At 36.6% G+C, this 20897-nt stretch overlaps 2 protein-coding genes across 3 annotated transcripts in view; one reads left to right on the top strand and one right to left on the bottom strand.

The window, feature by feature from the left end:
* smoc2 (SPARC related modular calcium binding 2) overlaps window positions 1–12418 on the bottom strand; it is a 38286-nt gene extending 25868 nt beyond the window's left edge. Inside the window, exons 1-2 of one of the 2 annotated variants that reach the window (XM_026242681.1) lie at window positions 12023–12418; window positions 1583–1745 (exon numbers count right to left, since the gene is read on the bottom strand). In XM_026242681.1, the coding sequence (XP_026098466.1) occupies window positions 1583–1745; window positions 12023–12094 (235 nt within the window). In that variant the 5' untranslated portion in view covers window positions 12095–12418. The remainder of the gene's footprint in view (window positions 1–1582; window positions 1746–12022) is intronic. The other variant, XM_026242682.1, reaches the window with a different exon arrangement.
* A 2221-nt stretch (window positions 12419–14639) lies between these two features.
* Window positions 14640–20566, top strand: LOC113069539 (eukaryotic translation initiation factor 3 subunit L). Its single transcript, XM_026242684.1, has 15 exons — window positions 14640–14766; window positions 14958–15000; window positions 15169–15382; window positions 15459–15538; window positions 15618–15679; window positions 15800–15869; window positions 16734–16807; window positions 16917–17088; window positions 17174–17328; window positions 17424–17594; window positions 18155–18288; window positions 19392–19565; window positions 19694–19883; window positions 20018–20098; window positions 20259–20566. The coding sequence occupies exons 1-15, from the start codon at window positions 14752–14754 to the stop codon at window positions 20334–20336; spliced, it is 1713 nt and encodes a 570-aa protein (XP_026098469.1). The 5' UTR covers window positions 14640–14751; the 3' UTR covers window positions 20337–20566.
* The last annotated feature ends 331 nt before the right edge of the window (window positions 20567–20897 follow it).

Consider the following 20897-nt stretch of genomic DNA (forward strand, 5'->3'; position numbering starts at 1 on the left):
TACTTATTCAGCTCAATTCAGTTCAAATTTGAGAGACAAATCTTATAAAGAATGCTGAAATAACTTTGACGTTTGTGCACAGCTGCACGATCCCTGAATGTACTTCCCGTCCCTTTCCAATCTAATCTTTCCTTTTTGGTTTTCTTTCACTCTCATTTTAGCGGAACGTAATTTGTCCTCTTTTTGTACCTCTTTTCCTTTCTCTCTCTATTTCTCACACCCTCTTTAATCCCAATGTAAGAATGACACATTGTGCTTACTAGTAGGGAAAGAAAGCGTGAACGGGAGACAGAAAGAAAGAGAGCTCAGAGCAGAAAAGAGTACAGGGCGCGAGAGTCTTCCTGTCGAGCCCAATACAATGAGAGTGTTTGTGAGCCGTGTGACCTTTGACCTCTGTGGTTACTGACATAGTTCGCCCCTCCCTTCATACAAATGACCACCGATCTCTTACACATATGAATGCACCACTGTACATTTGTTTTTACACAGGCAAGATCCCCATCAAGATCTTATCAAAGATGTTTCTCAATTTATGAATTTTGTGAAAATGCACCAATTTTTACCAGTCATTGTATATTTTTGTACTTTTGCTATTTCATTTGCATTCCAAATAAAGTGATTTTATAGAAAATATTATAATCCATTCATAAACCACAATAGATCTTAAAATTGTCTGTCTTTCAGGGCTTAACTGGAAAGGCTATAACATTACTGATTCATATAATTTTTTTATGCTGCCAGACTGGCCATCATCAGAAAAGAAAAGCAGTTTCAAAGACAATCATTTTTGATCATTTAATTTAATTTAAAGTATTAAACTGAATGATTATAACATGTGTAAATGTAACTTTATTTAATATATAATTAATATATAGTAATATTATTTATTATTAATCAATTAAATGCATTATTTTATTTTTTATTAAAGTTTTTTTTAAAAAAACATTTAACATTAAAACTTTTTTTTAAGAAAATGTAAATATATTTAATATATAATTGATATATAATATTATTAGTAATATATTATTTTAAATGTATTATTAAAATATAAATATTATTACATTCATAAATTAAATGCTTTATTTTATTTTTGATTAAAGTTTTTTTAAACATTTAACATTAAAAAATTGTTAAGAAAATGTACATATATTTAATATATAATTAATATATAATAGTATTAGTAATATATTATATTAAATATATTATTAAAATATAAATATTATTATATTCATAAATTAAATGCTTTATTTTATTTTTGATTAAAGTTTTTCAAAACATTAAACATTTAAACTTTTTTGTTTTTTTTTTTTTTTAAGACAAGGACAATCCGGAACAAAGTTAAATAATTTGTGTCACTTCAATTCATCAACTGGCTTCAGATGACTGTTAGTGTGAACGCCTCTTAAGAGGACAATTTGAAATGTTAAACAAGGACAATGTGTTGTACTCTGCAAAATCCCGCTCTGTCTCGTCAAAAAATCATTTATCCCTAGATGGATTTAACCCTGCCCACCTCGACCCTGACCCACAAAGGGCATCAGGCCAACCAGCAGCGGCTCACGTTTGATTGGTGAACTCTGACCTTTGCATGGCCCTCGTATGACTTCCAGCTGAGGGTCACGGCACTTTGCACGGAGAAACTCGCAGCGAGAACTGAAGGTCCGTCCGTCTGACGCACACAGAGGCTTGCGAGGAGCTCCGGAACAATCCATATTACATTCTTTATCTTGCTCCACACGCAGAAACTGTGAAGATGGACAGAAAGAGATTTTACCAAAAATACATAGCACACAAATATTGGGTAAAATAATACATTTCATTTAAATACATTTTTTTAACACTTAAAATTACATTTCATTAATTTGGTGTATTTTGCAGTTTCAAGTATTATGTTATACAAATAGAAATTTTTTCCAGTGCCCCTTTTTTTGTGTGTGACAGTGAAGGGCTTGGTGTCTTTTGAGTTCAAGACACACTCCATTCTCTATTGTTCTGTCACATTCATTTACCAAATAATACACACACTTAAACAAAACAGAGAGACAAACTGCATTCACACACCCCTCTGTGTCCGTGTCATGTCTTGTTTGTGAATGACGGATTGCAGGAGAAAGGCGAGGTGCTGACGGCCTCTCATGCAGCGCTTTTATCTGTCTGTCACTCTCACACCTGCACAGGTACGGCCACAAACAACTCGCACACTTGCACTGATTGAAAACTGTGTGTTTTCTCTTTGTTCACTGCAGGAACGTTCAAACACACTGCAAACATCTCCTCATCGTCAGATTCAAGAGTGGACAGGAAATTGACGTGCTTTGTGTCGGGACATTATCTACACAGGTGCATGTTTAATGTTCAGATCAGTTATAATCGTCTAAACTGGTGAATGCAAAAAAAACTTTAAAAAGGTACTGAGACACACCAACACTCACCTGCAGCCAATAAATCAGCCACAGGAAAACAGCGAATGAAAGTAGTGTTGAAAGGAAACAGATTCTTCATATAAAGCTGATGGGTAGGATCATTAACCACTCAAAAATTAGCACTGGCTGTCATCCTACAAATGACTTTTTCTCTGTGTGTGTGTGTGTGTGTGTGTGTGTGAGGGAGCTCTGCACCTGGAAGATGGTTACAGAGGGGGTTTGAGGATCAACCCTATGCCCCTGGCGATGGGAGACAGCCCTGCTGTCATCTCTGATCGTAAATCTAGAGTTGATGAATGCTGGGGAAGTGTGTGTGTGTGTGTGTGTGTGTGTGTGTGTGTGTGATAAATGTGAGGCAAAGAAGCTGGTTCATGCGTAGCGGAGTGTACTGAGTGTACTGAGATTGAACTAATCTTTTTTACTTGCTTTTTGTAATTGAGTTATTGACTATTTAGTCTATCTTAATGCCCCAGTGTGTGTGTGTGCGCGCGCGTGTGTGTGTGTGTGTGTGTGTGTGTGCGTGCGTGTGTGTGTGTGTGCTGAGAGGTTTCTCTTTCATAGCTTACAAGAGAGTAAATGGAGATCTTGGAGATGTTTTGTTAAGGTATGACCTTTGTTTCTTGTAAAATTCCTTAAAAGTTATAACATAATAACCATAAATGACCCAGTTGTTGACATGCAGTAAAAGTATAAAGCTGTGGATAGCGGCATTTTTATGATGCAATTTAATTTAGTTTATTTTTGTTTTGTATTGTTCTGTTTTGTTTTTTTGTCACCAAAAGCAAACTGAATAGGAAGGGCTCAGTCTTATACACTGCACCTGAACTTCAAAGTGGACAAAAAGTGATTTTTTTTAAATCCACTTTTTAGTTCAGCAACCATTCAACATTATTTTATTTTATTTTATTTTATTTTGAAATCAAATTGAACCTTGAACCTTCAAGGTGGATTGAAAGTAAAATTTAACTTCATCTTTCAGTCCACAAATGAATTTTTATATTATTATTATTTTTTTAACAGGCATGTAAGCGATACATTCATTTCACTAAATCACACCTTCTTTGAGATTTAATTATTGCACTTGACCATTCGCAATTGGCTGCAGTACATCCTCTCTCTGTGTGTGACAGAAAAATATGTTTCAAAAGGACAACAGTCCTCTTCATCATCCTCTGCCCTGCCACGACGGGCCGCTTTCACTCCTAATTCAGAATATTTATGACTGAATGAACATTAAGTTGTGAATAAGAGGGTCTTATGTCTGGAGCTGGTTGTTTGGGGTCTGTGTGCGCTGGTTTGTGACTGACAGACTCTTGCTGTCTGAGATCATGGCTGACACTGACCCCCCTCGAAACTCACAGTCCCACCACAGAATCTCTTTCTTTCCCCTCTCTTTCTCTGTCTTTATCTCTGACAAACACACAGTCTTTCTCTCTCTGTTCTCACCCTGTTCGCTCTCTTGCGTTTTCTTTGTGTCTGTCTTCCACACATGCGCTTTCTTTATCTTCCCTCTGGTCTCTGCAGCTGTGACCCGGTGCCCCTTCCGCTCCGTCATTCTCAGCACTGCTGTCAGGGAGCTCGCAGGAGGCCCGACAGAGATGTCAGGAAACAGATTCTGCCCGGAGTGCCGCCGAACCGACCACAATCGGCCGCGATGGTCATCTCGCGATCGGAGTTCACAGTCCTCCCACTCGGGCCAAGCGATCGCGGCCAACGCAGTTCAGTTCTGTCACAGCCAGCGTCCCAGATATGGACAAAACCAACACGACCACCGCAGAGACCTCATCGTGGCCAAGACACATTTTGTGATTCAACAATTCAGCATTTTATATCGACCCAAACCAGACCCCACAAACCCAGACACGGCCAAATAATCACCAATCAATTCAACCGCAGCCAAACCCAGACACGTCCATTGAGCATCACCGGAGGAATCTGAAGCCACCCACGACCACGGCCTGTATACAGCATCAACAGCTGCTCACAGAGACACCAGAGGAGCAGCAGAACCGGGCCAAACAGACCTCAGACGCTTTCTGCACCATGAGAACAGTGACAGGATCGCATTCAGGACAAACATCAGAGACATCTGCGATGCCCATGCCGCTAGACTTGATCGTTTTTACTTATACAGTATTCATCAGTATTTTTAATTATCTTTTATTTTTATATTTTCAATTTTTTTATTTAATGTTTCTTTAATGTTTAGGAATATTGTGCTTTTTTCTTAAATATTTTTATACCTTTAGGTTAAACTTATATCAGTAATATTGGTACTTTTTGTTTTAAGTACATATATATAAAAGGCCTTTATTTAAATTACCCAAAATGTTTTTTAATAGTTTTAGATTTAGTCAACAATACTCACAACTTGTTTAAAATTATATTATATTATATTATATTATATTATATTATATTATATTATATTATATTATATTATATTATATTATATTATATTATATTATATTATATTATATTATATTATTTCTGTGCCACTAGCAGTGCTACTTAGTATCATTTATACAGTATTATAAATATTTTAAATTTGCTTTTATATTTAGATTTTCAGTTTAAATTTAAATGTTAGTCTAAGTTTGATATATTATATTATATTATATTATATTATATTATATTATATTATATTATATTATATTATATTATATTATATTATATTATATTATATTATATTTCTGTGCCACTAGCAGTGTTATTTTAGTATTATATACTAATATTTACATTAGCATTTATTTTTAGATTTCCAGTTTAAATTGTAATGTTAGTCTAAGTTTTATATTATATTATATTATATTATATTATATTATATTATATTCCACTAATAGCACTGTTATAGTAGTGTTATTTAGTAATCTTTAGTATAAGTAATATTTAGTATTCTAAAACGTACGTTTTCAAGTAGATTTGTAGATGTGGTTTCTAGGTGTTGCATTCTGTGCATGGTCAAAATTTAGTAATTTCTCCCTTTCGAAAATCATTATTAAAATGTCCCAGGCACTTTTAAGAACCAGTAGTTCTGTAAACAGCAAATCCTCAGCAAATGCTCCAGAATCCAAACTAAACGCCAGCACTGGACCTCTTTATCAATGTTAGTGTGTGTATGTGGCACTGATATATGACCACCATCATGTTAACATGTCTCTTACATGACATATAATGGCTCTTCTAACCTACTGCAGAGAAGTGCAGGCAAAACAAGCCACTGTCTGATTGTCCTGAAACGCTTTTCCAGTCCTCCACAGCTGCTCCGCCCCCCTTGTTTTTTCTATTCTCCATTTTTATCATTGCCCCACAAAGAAAAGTCAATTTAGATGAAAAGCGAAGCAAGAGAAACCGAAAAAAATGAGGAGAGAGAGAGTGAAAAAAAATGACAATGACATATTTTTCAGAAGACCCACCAGCACACAAACCTCAAATCCTATTACCCCCTTTTGGCAGTGAGGCATTGTGGGATTGAAAGCAGGGGCCAATCTCCAGCAGAGAGTGCATTGTGCCCCACAGAGGGCCACATGGGGGCCGAGGGGCCCCAGAAAGGACAAGGGGGGCCTCCCAACCACAGACCCAGAGAGGCCCCTCACACCTTGGCCGCAAAGGGTCAATGGGGGCCCGGCAAAGAGTGAGAGAGAGGCCGCAGACGTGTGAAAGAGTCCCGACGGGGGCTTCCTGGGATTGGCTAGGCATCGTTAGTCTCCAGCATAGTGGAAATGAAGAAAGTGACAGTCTAGATCCAGGCTATTAACTCAATCAAAGAGAAAAGCCTTTAATTGCTGTGAAAAATCGGCAAGAAAAGGGAAAGCCTGCTGCTAGTCATGTGTGAAGGATGAGAGGGAAAAAGATGTTTTTTCTTCTCTTGCAGGTGCATAGTTTTGCGTATGAATAACGGTCTCTTTGGACAGCCCCTGTTATGAAGTGACTGATATACATGGGTTTCAGCAGGGAGGTGTGGAACTAAAGATGAGTTTGAACGGTTTCAAAATTGAAATGACAAAACGCTTGTGTCTGAAACCACCAAAACATTCGATTTTTCTCTCTGTTAAAGGGATAGTTCACCCAAAAATACAAATTCTGCCATCATTTAGTCACCCTCATGCATTTCCAAACCTGAACTCCTAAAAATAAGGGTTCTTCATTGGCTTTTTTTGGTTCCATGAAGAACCATTAACATCCATGGAATCTCTCCATTCCACAAAAGTTCTTTAAAATGAAAAAGGGTTCATTACGATGTTCCTGATATAAGAAACATTTTTCAGAATTGTTCTTCACTGTGAAAATCCCCTTTTAGAACCGTAAGTTTGTGTGTATGACTGACTTACTTTCTTCTGCAGAACATAAAATATTTTGAAGAATGTTGGTCACCAAACACTTCACCACTGATTTCCATTGTATGAAAAGAAAACACACACACACACACACACACACACTGAGACATTTCTCAAAATATTGTATTTTATGTTCCATAGAAGAAAGAAAGTCAAAATGCTCTGGAATGACATGAGGGTGAGGAAATGATGACAGATGTTTCACTTTTTAGTGAATTGCCTCTCTAAGTTGTTAGATCCAGCTCAGAAATCACCTCATGAAAAAATGTGTCAAGAAAGCAAATGTGGAAAATGTGTTGCTGTAAGTGGAACGGCTGCTGAAACAGAACCGTTCCTAATGATTTTCAAAGGTATTTGGCACAGCTGAGTTATGATTCGTCTCCTATGCAAATGTGACATCTGATATTCATTTGCAACAGTTTTACTGGAGCACAGAGACTGAGCATGTGTTTATTTCTTCATCATTTTAGTTTTTAATGTTAAAGTCTCTGCTACACCAAGTTTTTTATGACCATTTTGCACCTTGTTTTGCTGCTGTCACTTTAAGACTTTATGAACAGCCTATTTGCATTTGAAACAAGTTATATGAGTTACTCAATTTTGCACATTTCAGCCAGAAAAAATTACTAATATGTATATATATATATATATATATATATATATATATATATATTATTGGTAAATATGTTTTCATATAATTTGAATAATAAAAAAAATCTGTTAATTATATGGTGAATCTTATGATTTGAACTGGTTAGTTTCATATAATCACAAGAAAAACTATTTTTAAGGTCTTTATAGTTGTTTTTCCACATCTCTTGACTCTGTCTATGGATTCTGTATACGATTATATTTACTTGAGAATTAATTTAAGAGTATAAAATTAAAAACGGGTCTTTTATTTTTTATTTAGATTTTTATTTACTTATACAATTTTATTTTATTTTATTTTTTATTTATTTTTTTGGCAAAAGCCCTGTATTAGAAGGTTATTGTCTGTTTGGAAGTATCGTTATATCTGTAAAGTTTTTATGTTGTGTGTTTAGGATTCAATAAAAATAAAGTATTTTTTGAGTATTATTTAATATAATGATGTTGTGTCAGTTACTGTGTGTTTAATAAATGCTGTCCCGTCCTTCAGTTACAACCTCTTCACAAAAGCTGCATTGCAACCCGAAGTCAAGACAACAGCTCTGAGATCAGTCTTCTTACAGCAAGTAATGTGTGTGTGTGTGTGTGTGCGTGTGTGTGAAAGTAGATGAGGGTTTGCACTGCACTGATCTGCCTCCCACATTCCGCTCTGCCAGACTGAGTAAGAGGAGTGAGATGAGATGACCTCTGACCTCCAGGTTAACTACCCACAGCCATTTGTTAATGTTTAAATGTAGAGGCATCCCTCCTCGACTTCTAAATAATGAGCAGTGGGGCATCGACCAGAGCGTTTCTCTGTAAATCACAGCACTCTGATTCGGACAAAAGTGCATTCCTTCATGGATTGATTTAAGGTTTGGTTACATTTACTGTTCAAATTTGACAATTTTTTCACACGTGAAATCCACAATCGCGCTGGGTTCACATTGGTCTAGTAAATTTGCTGCACTGGCCAATAGAAATTAGCCTGACTACGTCAGACTTCCTACTTCCACTCAATTTCATTTCGCTTCTGTACTCAGTCTGATACAGCGTCAGAGCTTTCTGTTTGCCACCGGTCTGAAAACAGCCGGGCCAATCAACGAACAGAGGGCGGGCTGAGAGCCGTGACGTAGATGCTAAGCATCGAGTTTTAAATTGTAGGTTAGAGAAATCGAAAACCGAAACGACCGCGTAAATGGGAAACGAGATACGGGATGCAATTCGCTCTGTTATGGAGAACATTCAACTCTTTTTCAAACTGAAGCCAGAACAAGAAGAGTGTTTAACAACAGGTTTACAGTGGAAGTTCAATCATAGATTTGAGTTCGATGCATGATGTCTGTGCTTCGATGCGGCTGTACAGGCGCATAACATAACTAAACGTATCTGATTGGCTTACGGGTAACCAATGATTTTAAACTTCAGACAAGCGCCCCCTAGCGAGAGAGAAAACACTTCTCTATTATGCCATTCCAGACTCTGTCTACGAAGCAAAGTGAAGTAGCAGAGTCTGGTATTACCAGGCTAAATAGAAATCTGCTTGGTTTGAAAATGACTTTTCTCTGATTTGTACTTCATTAATTGCTACACTATCAACATCTGACTTTTTTGTGCACACAAAATTTTACTAATGCGATTGTATTAGTTTTCACATATTGGCTTCTACCACTTTTTGTTATGTTTTTCAGCTGGCAGCTCTTTCTGATCAACCAAGCCTGACGATGGACTAGTAAAGGTGAATTTGACACCTCAGGATGGCTAGTTTATTTAAATAGGGCCCTGCTGCTCTGTAGCGAGAGGTTCGTACCCAGAGACTTGTGTGAAATTAATTCCGCTGTTTACTCTCTCTCAAATAACAGCATATCTTCTCAATCCGGCACGAGCTGCAGCAGGTGCCCATGAGACCTCGTCATCACAGGCCCTGATTCATGCCCGTTCCACATAGCTGCCATCCCAGAAGGCCGAGCAGCAGCAGATGCCAGCAGAGAAACACTGACAGCAACTGTATGTCTGGCCTCGGTGCTAACAGCCTCCATCAGCACCGAGAACACTATGCCAGGTAAAAACTCAGCGGTCTACGGCCCAGAGTGAAATCACAGCAGTGCGCTGGCCAGTCAACACAGTGAGAAAATAACACTCTTGGGATTTTAAATCAGGGTTATTATAGTGAACTAAAACCATACAACAAAATGAAATAAAATTGGTTGCTTGAAATACATATTAACTGAAATTCAATTTTTTTTTTTTACTAAAAATAATTTGGTGTACTAAAATGTATTTAATTTAGTATATTCAGTACTTTTCTTAGTACACTAGGTATTTAGTCAATTTGATGTGAAAACTGAAACTAAAATAAAAAACTAGACATACTTTTAAAAAAACTAAGAAAAATTACAAAAACACAACAAAATTACTAAAAATTTAACTGAACTGTAAATACAAGAGGAAAATATAAAAACTAAAACTAATTCAGTACATAGAAGCTTTCTGTGAAATTAACCAAATAAATTATAAAAAAGTGTAAATGTATTTTATTTTACCTAGTTGCCAAGGTTTTCATAAAATAACTAAAACTAAAACTTAAAAATTACTAAAAACTATATAGACAAAAATAATAAACATGATAAACAATATATAAAACGAATAAATTGATAAAACATACAATTGCTAAAAATTTTACTTAAAATAAAATTGAAAATGTAAAAATAAAAACTGAACCTAGAATATTGCGCTAAATTAATAAAATAAATAGTAACTGGAATAAAATGCAATAATTTTATTTTTTTAGCTGCTAAGTAAACATTTTGTTGACTAAAATAACTGAAACTAAAAACAATAAACTACATTTATGAACAAAAGTTAAATATTTTTTTAAATAAAATGAGAATGTGGATATTACATATGAAAATAGTAAATATAAAAATAAAACCTAAATAAAATTATTAATAAAAACTGTATCAATGATACTACAATAACTGCCCTAAATATAGCAAATCAGAAAGAGAGTGACTTTTGCTCTATTACTGAGATTCTCGCATATGCGTTTAACCAATGCTTCTGTATAACATTTAATATTACATATATTCTTTGCATTTTGTTGGTGCATTTGGTAGAACATTTGATAGAACAAACTATGTGAGCACAAATGCAAAAATCCCAGTCCCAAACAACTGCAAAGCACACTTGATTATATACAACATTTGTTGCAATTCTTGACAGGTACACAAATATTGACTATTTACCAACATTTATGGATAAGAAAGTGGGCCGTTTCCTGTCTCACTTTTGAAAGTGCAGACCCTCTCTGGATTTCAGCAGGGGCCAGTTTGGTTGAACATAAATGCCTGGGTTTCGAGGTGCGTCAAAGCTGCTCTGTGTCCAGGATCTGGGTGGACCAGAGTGCCTGTATCTCTCTCTCTCTCTCTCTCTCTCTCTCTCTCTCTCTCTCTCTCTAGCGTTCATGTCCCACTGGGATGAGCTACACTCACTCTCTCACTCAGTTAATGGGGAGCGGCTTCCCGCATTTAGCAGTCGTAACCCTGTGTACACAGGCAGACGTCCATGTAGAGGCCAGCGGCCGCAGGAAGGGGAGAAAATCTCCTGTTCCCAGCACTTAGCGGCCAAAACCAAGAGCCTGTCACATATTAAGGAAAGCATAAGGTGGGTGTGCACCTGTAGCTCCCACTATGTCTGTGTGTGTGTGTGTGTGATTGTTTTAAAGAAAGCTTGTGGATCTCTGGTTACCCTCCTGAATTGTGAGTGCACAAACATCACTCGTCTTAATCCCAAATAGGATTCTCGTGATTACTCATCTCACCTTACACTGTGTCTCAGCTTCTTGTTTTACTAAGCAAACACACAAGCACAACCACAAAGATGCGCTGAGTCTGCATCACAAAAAAACATATCAAACTGCCATATTTACTGTCCCTGAGTGAAAAACACCAAACACACTTGTCAAGTAACAAAGAATTCTGATTCTGATGACAAAACCAGTGATATTTTGCTACACTGATAAAATTACATTAGGAATTATTTCAGCCTGATCTGACCCATACCAGTGATTTTTAATTGGTGTAAATAATAGTCTTGGTGATGGGGGGAGGGGGGGTTACATTTTAAGGGCACCACAAAAAGACTACCAGTTAAAACATTTAGAGTATAAATTTAAATAATTTTGGGAAATTAAAAATAAAATTACAAAAAATAAAAAATAAAATAATAAAAATTCTAAAATGTATTAAACAGAAAACCATATATGTATATATATAATGCAAAAGCATCTAAGTGCCATCTGAAATTTTCTTCTAAAATCTGCATTTTTATCAGGCTCTTATGTTTAGGTTCAGTAATTTTACTTTAATGGCAGTGTATAGGTCATTTTCTATGCAATAAAAGTTAAATAACTGAACATAAACATAAAAGCCTGATAAAAATGTTCATTTTAGATGAAAATGTCAGACGGCAGATAATGTTATACATTTTTTGGACATTGGTTAAAAGACATTGAAAGAGTCAGAAATGCTATAAAACATATATTTTTTAAACATACTGACTATTAATATTTTTGCATAATCAATCGTTCTGTTAATGTGCACGATCATATAGTGATAGTGAAGTGTGGTGACCCACCGTGAGCGCGGAGAGTTTGTGCGCGTGTCCTGCGTAAAGAGCGCAGAGCAGCAGCAGGACCGAGACGCGCATCCTCACAGCTCTCCAGACGCACCAAATCCTCAGAAACTCACTTTAGACCCGATCGACTCTCCAACGTGACGCGTAATTCCTTAAATCGCGTCCCTTCACAGCTCTCGGTGTGTGCTCGGTATCGCGGGCGTGGACTGTGTTCTGCGTGATTTCCCTGTGCGTAATGAAGTGAAGCGCTCGGTTTGGACTGTCTTTACTCTCTCCTCTGCTCAAGTGTGTGACTCTCTCTCTCTCTCTCCCTCGGTGTGTGTGTGTGTGTGTGTTTATCGGATGCCCGTGCTGTAGTCGGGAGGTAAGTTTGGGTGGAATCTCTTACAGATGCTGGTAGCTGAGGGGGAAAAAATTCTGTCTTCTCCCTCCCTCTGTTCTTTCTTCTCAACAACACACGTGAACCACTCTTTGTTTAGATGATAAGCTGTACTGGTTTATAATATAATATAATATAATATAATATAATATAATATAATATAATATAATATAATATAATATAATATAATATAATATAATCATGAGATAAATAATTATGACATAGCCTAATTCTGACCGTTTGGGAATACGTGTACACACATGATCAATGTAAAATGATGATGTTTAACACTTTTCATCTTCATTTACAGTTTTTATCCACAGAAATCCATCATCCTCAGCACAAGAAGCACCATGTCATCATCATCAATAAAATCTCTTCTGTATCTCATTGTGCGTTTTTATTTATTTAAATATATTTTTAACACTTTTTCTAGTTTGCACTAACATGCCAGAGTAGCTTAAAGTAATTTAAAACAAACACTTTGAACAGCATTTCTCCAGTTCTCTTCAAGCCAAATAAGTAGACATGTGGCAGCAGTTATTCAAACTCATAACAGCCTCGATTCCCACGAGTGCAGAGACAAAACTACACATGTGGGAATTCAGAGTATTGTTCATTCAAAGGACACACTTTCTATTTTTGCCTCTCGTGTTTAGTAGTTCTCTGTGAGACATTAATTCACTCACTGGATTCATTAGCTCTACACTAAATATTAATTGGGTGTCTTGTTGCTGACAAAATCGCAATAATCCATGGTGTTTCATTACTTGTCTTGTGAGTTGACGAAACTCTTCATTATAAAAGCCTATAAAAACTGATGAAATAGCTGCAGAGTGTTAGAATGAATCTAATGGGCAGATGTGAATCCATAATTATAGGAACATCTGCGACATCTACAGGACACGTGTGGAAATGCAGCTCGATTTCAGAAAACATTCACCATAAAAATAACGGAAAATGCCAATATGCGGCAAATAATAATAATAATAATAATAAGTCTTTTTTATTAGTAAGGAATTATTGTGTCACATAGTTTATTTTGAATGTAATGATGATGATGATGATGGTTGTGAATTTGTTTTTTTGGGAGGATTTCCTAAATTTAAATGAAATAAAAGAGAAAATATGAAAATGTGATATTTTGTATATTTATGGGAAAAAAAGCAAAAAACAAACAAACATTATTTAGTAATTACCATAATTACAATCGAACGTTGTTTTATGTAAGAATAGATCCTGTAAAACTTTATCAAATTTCTACATATTTCACAAGGAACTGTGTTATTATTAAATGTAAATTATAGAAGCACAGGTCCCCATAAATATTTATGAAAAATGTATTGAAAAATGGTTTTACTTTTGTAAAAGAGTAGCTAGTAACCATATTTTTTTTTCTAATCCTTTCTAAGACTAAGCCTATGTTAACTCTATTTTAATCAATAAAGCTGCTGGTTAAAAAAAAAAAAAAGACACACACAAAAAAAAATCGTTGGCATGCACCATTACTTTGAGTGTTTTAAAATAGCTTGTTTCGCGTCTGAATTAAGCATAGGCCTAGACAGTAAAAGAATGAAGTCTTATGTCCAATTCAGCCAAAACATCAGACAGGAGGTTGTGATTATTGCGGTCAGCCAGAAACAGTTGAACATGTCCTAATAGAGTGTAATAATTATATGGAAGAGCGTAGTTGTTTAACATCAGTCCTATATAAAGAAGGGAAAGCGCTTACTTTAGTTAATTTATTAGGAGATGTATCTAAAACTGTTAAAAATCAAGTTATGAGGTTTCTCAAAAATACGGGGTTGTTCTACCGTATTTAATATGTACATATTTATATAATAAGTATGCGCATAGGTGAATAATTCCCTCTGACTATTCTCGACGACCACACTCCTGTCTGGTAGATGGCGGTAAATGCACCTTAAGTTGGTTTGCCAACCGCCAGTTAAACTCTAAAAGAAGAAGAAGAAGAACAATTCCAAGAAGCCAAAGGATTTGTATTTTATTGTTTCATTTATTATTGTTTATATTTTGATGTAATTGATACGTTATTGCCCTTGTATGTTCTTGTTCTAAAACTGCAATAAAAAAAAAAAAAAAAAAAAAAAAAAAAAAAAATTTATATAAAAAAAAAAAAAAAAAAAAAAAAAAAAAAAAAGAAGCCAAAGGATTCCGCCAATGGCCCAAAATGCATTGTGCGCTTCGACTGCGTCACCGGAAACATGTGCAGTGGACTTCCTCTTTCTTCTCCGCGCGTGCATTGCGGCAGTCGTAGGATTTATTAAAGGTTTCGTAACGGATTAAACACCAACTAGAGGAATAAACCTTCCTCATCTATAATTACCCGATGGACGATGAAGAGGTGAGTGCGCGCGACTGTGTAGCTAGCTTCACGAGCGCGTGCGTGAGAGATTAAACGTGTTTTGAAGTTCATCAATGGCGCGTCACGATAAGACTGTCACTCTCTTTTCAGTTAACGTTACATATGCCAACCTGCATGTTTGTGTTTAAATGTCAGACTTTATAATGTAAACTCTCTCTTTTTGTTTGCAGTATGACCCTTATAACACTCCCAGTGATTATGACCATCACACCGGTAAGGAACGTTATTGATTATCATCTGTATGACCATTTTATATGGGTGTCCATTTTTGGTAATATTAAGCTTTATGTCATCCTAATAAAGCTTCTGAATAGATTGCATAGCTTCTAGACAGATAAGTGAGTAGACGTGTGCTGTTATAAAAGTCTGTGTGTTTTGCAGGTGACCCTAAAGCTGATCTGGCGTATGAACGTCAGTACGAGCACCAGCAGACGTATCATGTGATCCCTGAGGTCATCAAGAACTTCCTGCAGTATTTTCATAAGACCGTCTCAAACCTGATCGATGAGAAGGTTTACGAGCTGCAGGCCAACCGCGTGTCCAGCGAGAGCATTGAGCAGAAGATCTACGAGATCCAGGAAGTGTATGAGAACAGGTGCGCAGCCGTACGGTTATAAGACCGGCTTGTACTGATGTCTGGAAATGTTGATTTAGCTTTTATCTCACTTTAGCTGGAACAAGCTGACCGAGCGCTTCTTTAAGACTTCACCATGGCCGGAGGCAGAGGCCATCGCTTCCCTGGTTGGCAACGGTGAGTGATCTTTGCTCCTCAGAAGCTCTGAATTGAATGTTTCTTTACTGACATGTGCGTGTTGTTTTGTCTTTTACAGATGCGGTTTTCTTGATCCTCTACAAGGAGCTTTATTACAGGCACATCTACGCCAAAGTCAGCGTGAGTGTTTGCGCTCACCTGTCTCGTGGAATGACAACAAGAGTCTTTGTGAATATAGTCTTTCTCAGCTCTTGTCTGATGTGAAGGACTGTCAATAATGAGGCTTTTTCTCTTTTGCAGGGAGGTCCAACTCTTGACCAGAGGTTTGAGTCCTACTACAATTACTGCAACCTCTTCAACTACATCCTCAGTGAGTGCAAACTCCTCATTTACATGTGATGGAATTCAATTTGGGCACTATTTCTAATGTTTTTGTTGTGTAATAAACAATTTGAGCCACTTTAGTGTAAAAACTTAAATAGTAAAATATGTAGACAATGTATATTCTTATTTGAGCAACATTTTTTATGAATTCATTCCTTATGTTGTAGTTGGTAAAATTGTTGTCAAAGTTATTCTATGTTCCCTATACACTACTGTTCAAATGTTTGGGATCTTTTATTTTAATTTTTTTTGAAAGGCATTAATGCACTTTTTTTTCAGCAATGATGCGTTAAATTGATTAATAGTGATTCCATTTATGTAACAACTTTTTTTCTTTTTTTCTTTTTAAGAAGTATGCTGCTCTTTTGATCTTTTTATTCATTTTAGAATCCTTAAAGAAATGTATCACAGATTCCACAAAAATATTAAGCAGCACTACATTGATGATAAATATTTTTTGAGCAGCAAATCAGCATGATTTCTGAAGGATCGTGTGATACTGAATACTAGAGTAATGATGCTAAAATGTATAATACGTAATAAAATTCTGCTTTATCAAAGGAATAAATGACAATTTCAAATTTATTAAAGTAGAAAACATTTATTTTGAATTGTAATAGCATTTTACAATAATACTGCTTTTATTGTATATTTGATTAAGTAAAGGCAGTTTCTGTCATTAAAAAAAAAAAAAAAACATAATTCAAAATCATAAAAATGTACTGACCCCAAAATGTTGAATGTTTGTGCTTTTTGAATATTGTCAAAGGGTTTATGTTCAGGTCAGCCAGTCTGTTGAAGTAGTCAATTGAAATGGGTTTGATGGATTTAATGCATTTAATGTTGTCAGATGCTGATGGACCAGCACCTCTGGAGCTTCCTAACCAGTGGTTATGGGACATAATTGATGAGTTCATTTACCAGGTAAGTTTGTTGAGAAGACCCTTGGTCCTCATAAGTCCTCTTATACTGCTGGCTCCTGTGTTACTGATGTGTTCGTGTAGAAGTGAAATTCTCTCTCTTCATTCTGCAGTTCCAGTCGTTCAGTCAGTATCGCTGTAAGACGGCCCAGAAGTCAGAGGAGGAGATCGAGTTCCTGAGGAACAATCCCAAGATCTGGAACGTTCACAGCGTGCTGAATGTCCTTCACTCTCTGGTGGACAAGAGCAACATCAACGGTCAGCTGGAGGTGTACACCAGCGGAGGTGAAAGACGCCAGCCAGCTCTCATGCCTTGGTTTCTTGTTCGTCTGATCCAGATGTCAGTGTGACGCTTGTGTTTGTGTCACAGGTGACCCAGAGTCCGTGGCTGGAGAATACGGCCGTCACTCTCTCTATAAGATGTTGGGTTATTTCAGTCTGGTGGGATTGCTGAGGCTTCACTCTCTGCTGGGCGATTACTATCAGGCCATCAAAGTCCTGGAGAACATCGAGCTCAACAAGAAGGTAAGAAAATATCCCTATATTGTCACTGGGAAAGTAGTGTTGTCTCAAGACAATAAAAAAAAAAAAAAATAAATCTGGTTGTTTGTGTTTTTCAGAGCATGTATTCACGTGTGCCCGAGTGTCAGATCACCACATATTATTATGTGGGTTTCGCGTATCTGATGATGAGACGCTATCAGGACGCCATTCGTGTCTTCGCTAACATCCTGCTGTACATCCAGAGGACCAGAAACATGTTCCAGAGAACCACCTACAAGTATGAGATGGTCAGTGCTTTCTGTCTTTGTGGTATTGGTTGTTAAAATGCTTAAATGACTCTGTTACTGTAAAAAGAATACCCTATTTTTCTGACTATAAGTCGCACCTGAGTATAAGCATCAGTCCAAAAATACGCCATGACGAGGAAAAAAAACATATGTAAGTCGCACTGGACTATAAGTTGCATTTATTTAGAACCACGAACTAAGAGAAAACATTACCATCTACAGCCGCGAGGGGAGGCGCTCTGCTTTCTTTGGCAGGCTACAGGAGCAGCATAGAGCGCCCTCTGGCGGCTGTAGACGGTAATGTTTTATCTTGGTTCATTTCTCTTGGTTCATGTCAAATTCATTTTGATAAATAAGTCGCACCTGACTATAAGTCGCAGGACCAGCCAAACTAAGAAAAAAAAGTGCGACTTATATTCCGGAAAATACCGTAATGCTGATGTAATTATTAAATTATGCAAATCCTGAAGAAGGTGCTGCTGTAATTTTGTGCATTGATATTCCAGGTGTTTTAATTGAAGATTGATTTCAATCTAAATTGTGTATTGTTTTCTTCACAGATTAATAAACAGAACGAGCAGATGCACGGGCTGCTGGCCATCGCTCTCACTATGTACCCCATGCGCATCGACGAGAGCATCCACACACAGCTGCGCGAGAAATACGGAGACAAGATGCTCCGCATGCAGAAAGGGTGAGAACATACACACATTATGTTTGATTATGCTAAGTTAACATACCAAACTTAGGGGATGGAAACAAAATGTATTATCAATGTTTGTGAAAGGATCTTAGATTTACCGCATTTATTTGAACAAAAATACAGTAAAACGGTAATAATGTGAAATATTATTGAAATTTAAAAGGATATTCCACCCCAAAAAGAAAACTGTCATTAATCACTTCAAACCCGTAAAAGCTTTGTTCGTCATCAGAACACAATTGAAGATATTTTGGATTAAAACTGGAAGATTTGTGACTGTCCCATTTACTGTCAAGTAAATTACACCATCAAGGTCCAGAAATGGATGAAAAGCATCATCAGAATAGTGCATCTGCCACAGTGGTCACAGAAGAGCGTACGCAGTTTGTGTTCAGCAGGTGTTTTCCACAATGTCATTACGGAGATGTGGAGAGACACAGAGGAGACAAATTGTTGAATCAAGTTGTTATTTTTGTGTTCTGCTTGTACAAACAGTATTCTCGTCGCTTCATAACATTACGGTTAAACCACTGATGGCAGATAGACTATTCTGACGATGTCTTTCATCCTTTTCTGGACCTTGATGGTGTAATTTACTTGGCAGTCTATGGGACAGTCACAAGCCTCACAGTTTTCATCCAAAATATATTCAATTGTGTTCTAAAGATGAACAAAGCTTTTAGGGGTTTGGAACGACATGGGGGTAAGTGATTAATGACAAAAAATATTTTTGGGGTGGAGTATCCCTTTAAAATAACTTTACCATTTCAATGTTTTTGATTTCTGTGATGAAATAAGATACATATTCAGGATTCTTTGATAAATAAAAAGTTCAGACAAACAACATTTATTTGAAATGAAAATCATTTGTTATAAATGTCTTTACTGTCACTTGATTAATTTAAAATATCCTTGCTCAATTTTAATGTTAATTTTTTTTTTTAATTACTGTTCCCAAAATTTTGATTAGAGCATATATTTTGATTTTTGAAAAAAGAAAGGGAAAAAAAAGATAATATCATGTATAATTTATATAGACATACATCTAAAATAAAAGGAGCAACTGAGTTTTTTTTGTTTCTCGCCTTTTTCAGAGATCTTCAGGTGTTCGAGGAGTTGTTCAGCTTTGCCTGCCCCAAGTTTCTGTCACCCGTAGTTCCAAACTATGATAATGTTCATCCTAATTACCACAAAGAACCATTCCAGCAGCAGCTGAAGGTGTTTGCAGAGGAGGTTCAGCAGCAGGCGCAGCTCTCCACCATCCGCAGGTACAACAGCAGTTCTGTCTCTTCTGATGAATTCTGTGATGATGTGTAATGAGATCTCCTTCACTTTGGCGATTGGCTATTAGAAAAGCTCTGAAATGTCCTCTGCTGACTCCATGCGTCTCTCTCAGTTTCCTGAAGCTCTACACCACCATGCCTGTGGCCAAACTGGCTGGATTCCTGGACATGTCCGAGCAGGAGTTTCGCATCCAGCTTCTGGTCTTCAAACACAAGATGAAGAACCTGGTGTGGACCAGCGGCGTCTCTGCTCTGGATGGAGAATTTCAGTCTGCCTCTGAGGTCGACTTCTACATTGACAAGGTTTGTGTGTGTGTTGAGTTTCTGTCTTTAAACTGCCAAATAGAATTTTATATTTTGAAAATAATATTTAGTAAGCTGGAGGTTTTTTACTGGTAAAGTCACTCTAAAAGTGAATGTACTTGGTCTTCCACCAGGATATGATCCATATTGCAGACACCAAGGTTGCCCGTCGATATGGAGATTTCTTCATCCGACAGATCCACAAGTTTGAGGAGGTTCGTGCTCTTGAATAATTTTTAAACATTTACATTTTTGTCAATTTTCTCTAAATTTCTGTACATTTATTTCCTTTGTTAAATTCCAGTTTATGTATCTGTTTTTGAATGGATCCTCTATGTCGTCATGTTTTGATTGTACCTCATTTATCTTCTGTAGCTTAACCGAACGCTGAAGAAAATGCCTCTGACTGGTGCCTCCTCTAGTTCGAGTACCTCCACATCACGTGCCACATAATGCAGATCCCACCAGATTAACTAATCAAACCCTAATTTGATCTGACTGTGATATCCACCAATCACAGGCTAACCCAGACTTCTCAACCAATCAGCTACTCCTTAAACCAGTTGGAGTCCATTTCTGAACCATAAGCCCTTTCAGTTCATTTCACTGACTTGTTCTGGACATAAGTAAAACTGATAGGAGTCTGTTTTTCTAAATCAATAAAAATGTATGATGTGGCTGAACTGTGGTTTAAAGTCGTCTTTGAGTTAACAGTGACAATTTACATAGGTTCATGTTTCATAAATGAGGCTCTTAGTATCTGTTTACACTTGCACTTTACAAACATGAAGGCCTGCAATTCTAGCATCAATGCCCCTAGGTGGCGGAAGAATCTTTGTATTCAGTTGCATGATCTAGCAAGAGGATCAAAAACAATGCAAAATCACATTTTTTTTTCTTTCCATTTATTTTGGACAACTTTGGGGTTCACAACATATTCCAACAAAAAATACCTTCCACTTTGACAGCAGCATTTTTATGGGTGTCAGGATTGTGTAATCGTTTAACTTTTCC

Source organism: Carassius auratus, unplaced genomic scaffold, assembly GCF_003368295.1.
Source record: "Carassius auratus strain Wakin unplaced genomic scaffold, ASM336829v1 scaf_tig00001751, whole genome shotgun sequence".
In the NCBI taxonomy this organism is placed as follows: domain Eukaryota; kingdom Metazoa; phylum Chordata; class Actinopteri; order Cypriniformes; family Cyprinidae; genus Carassius; species Carassius auratus.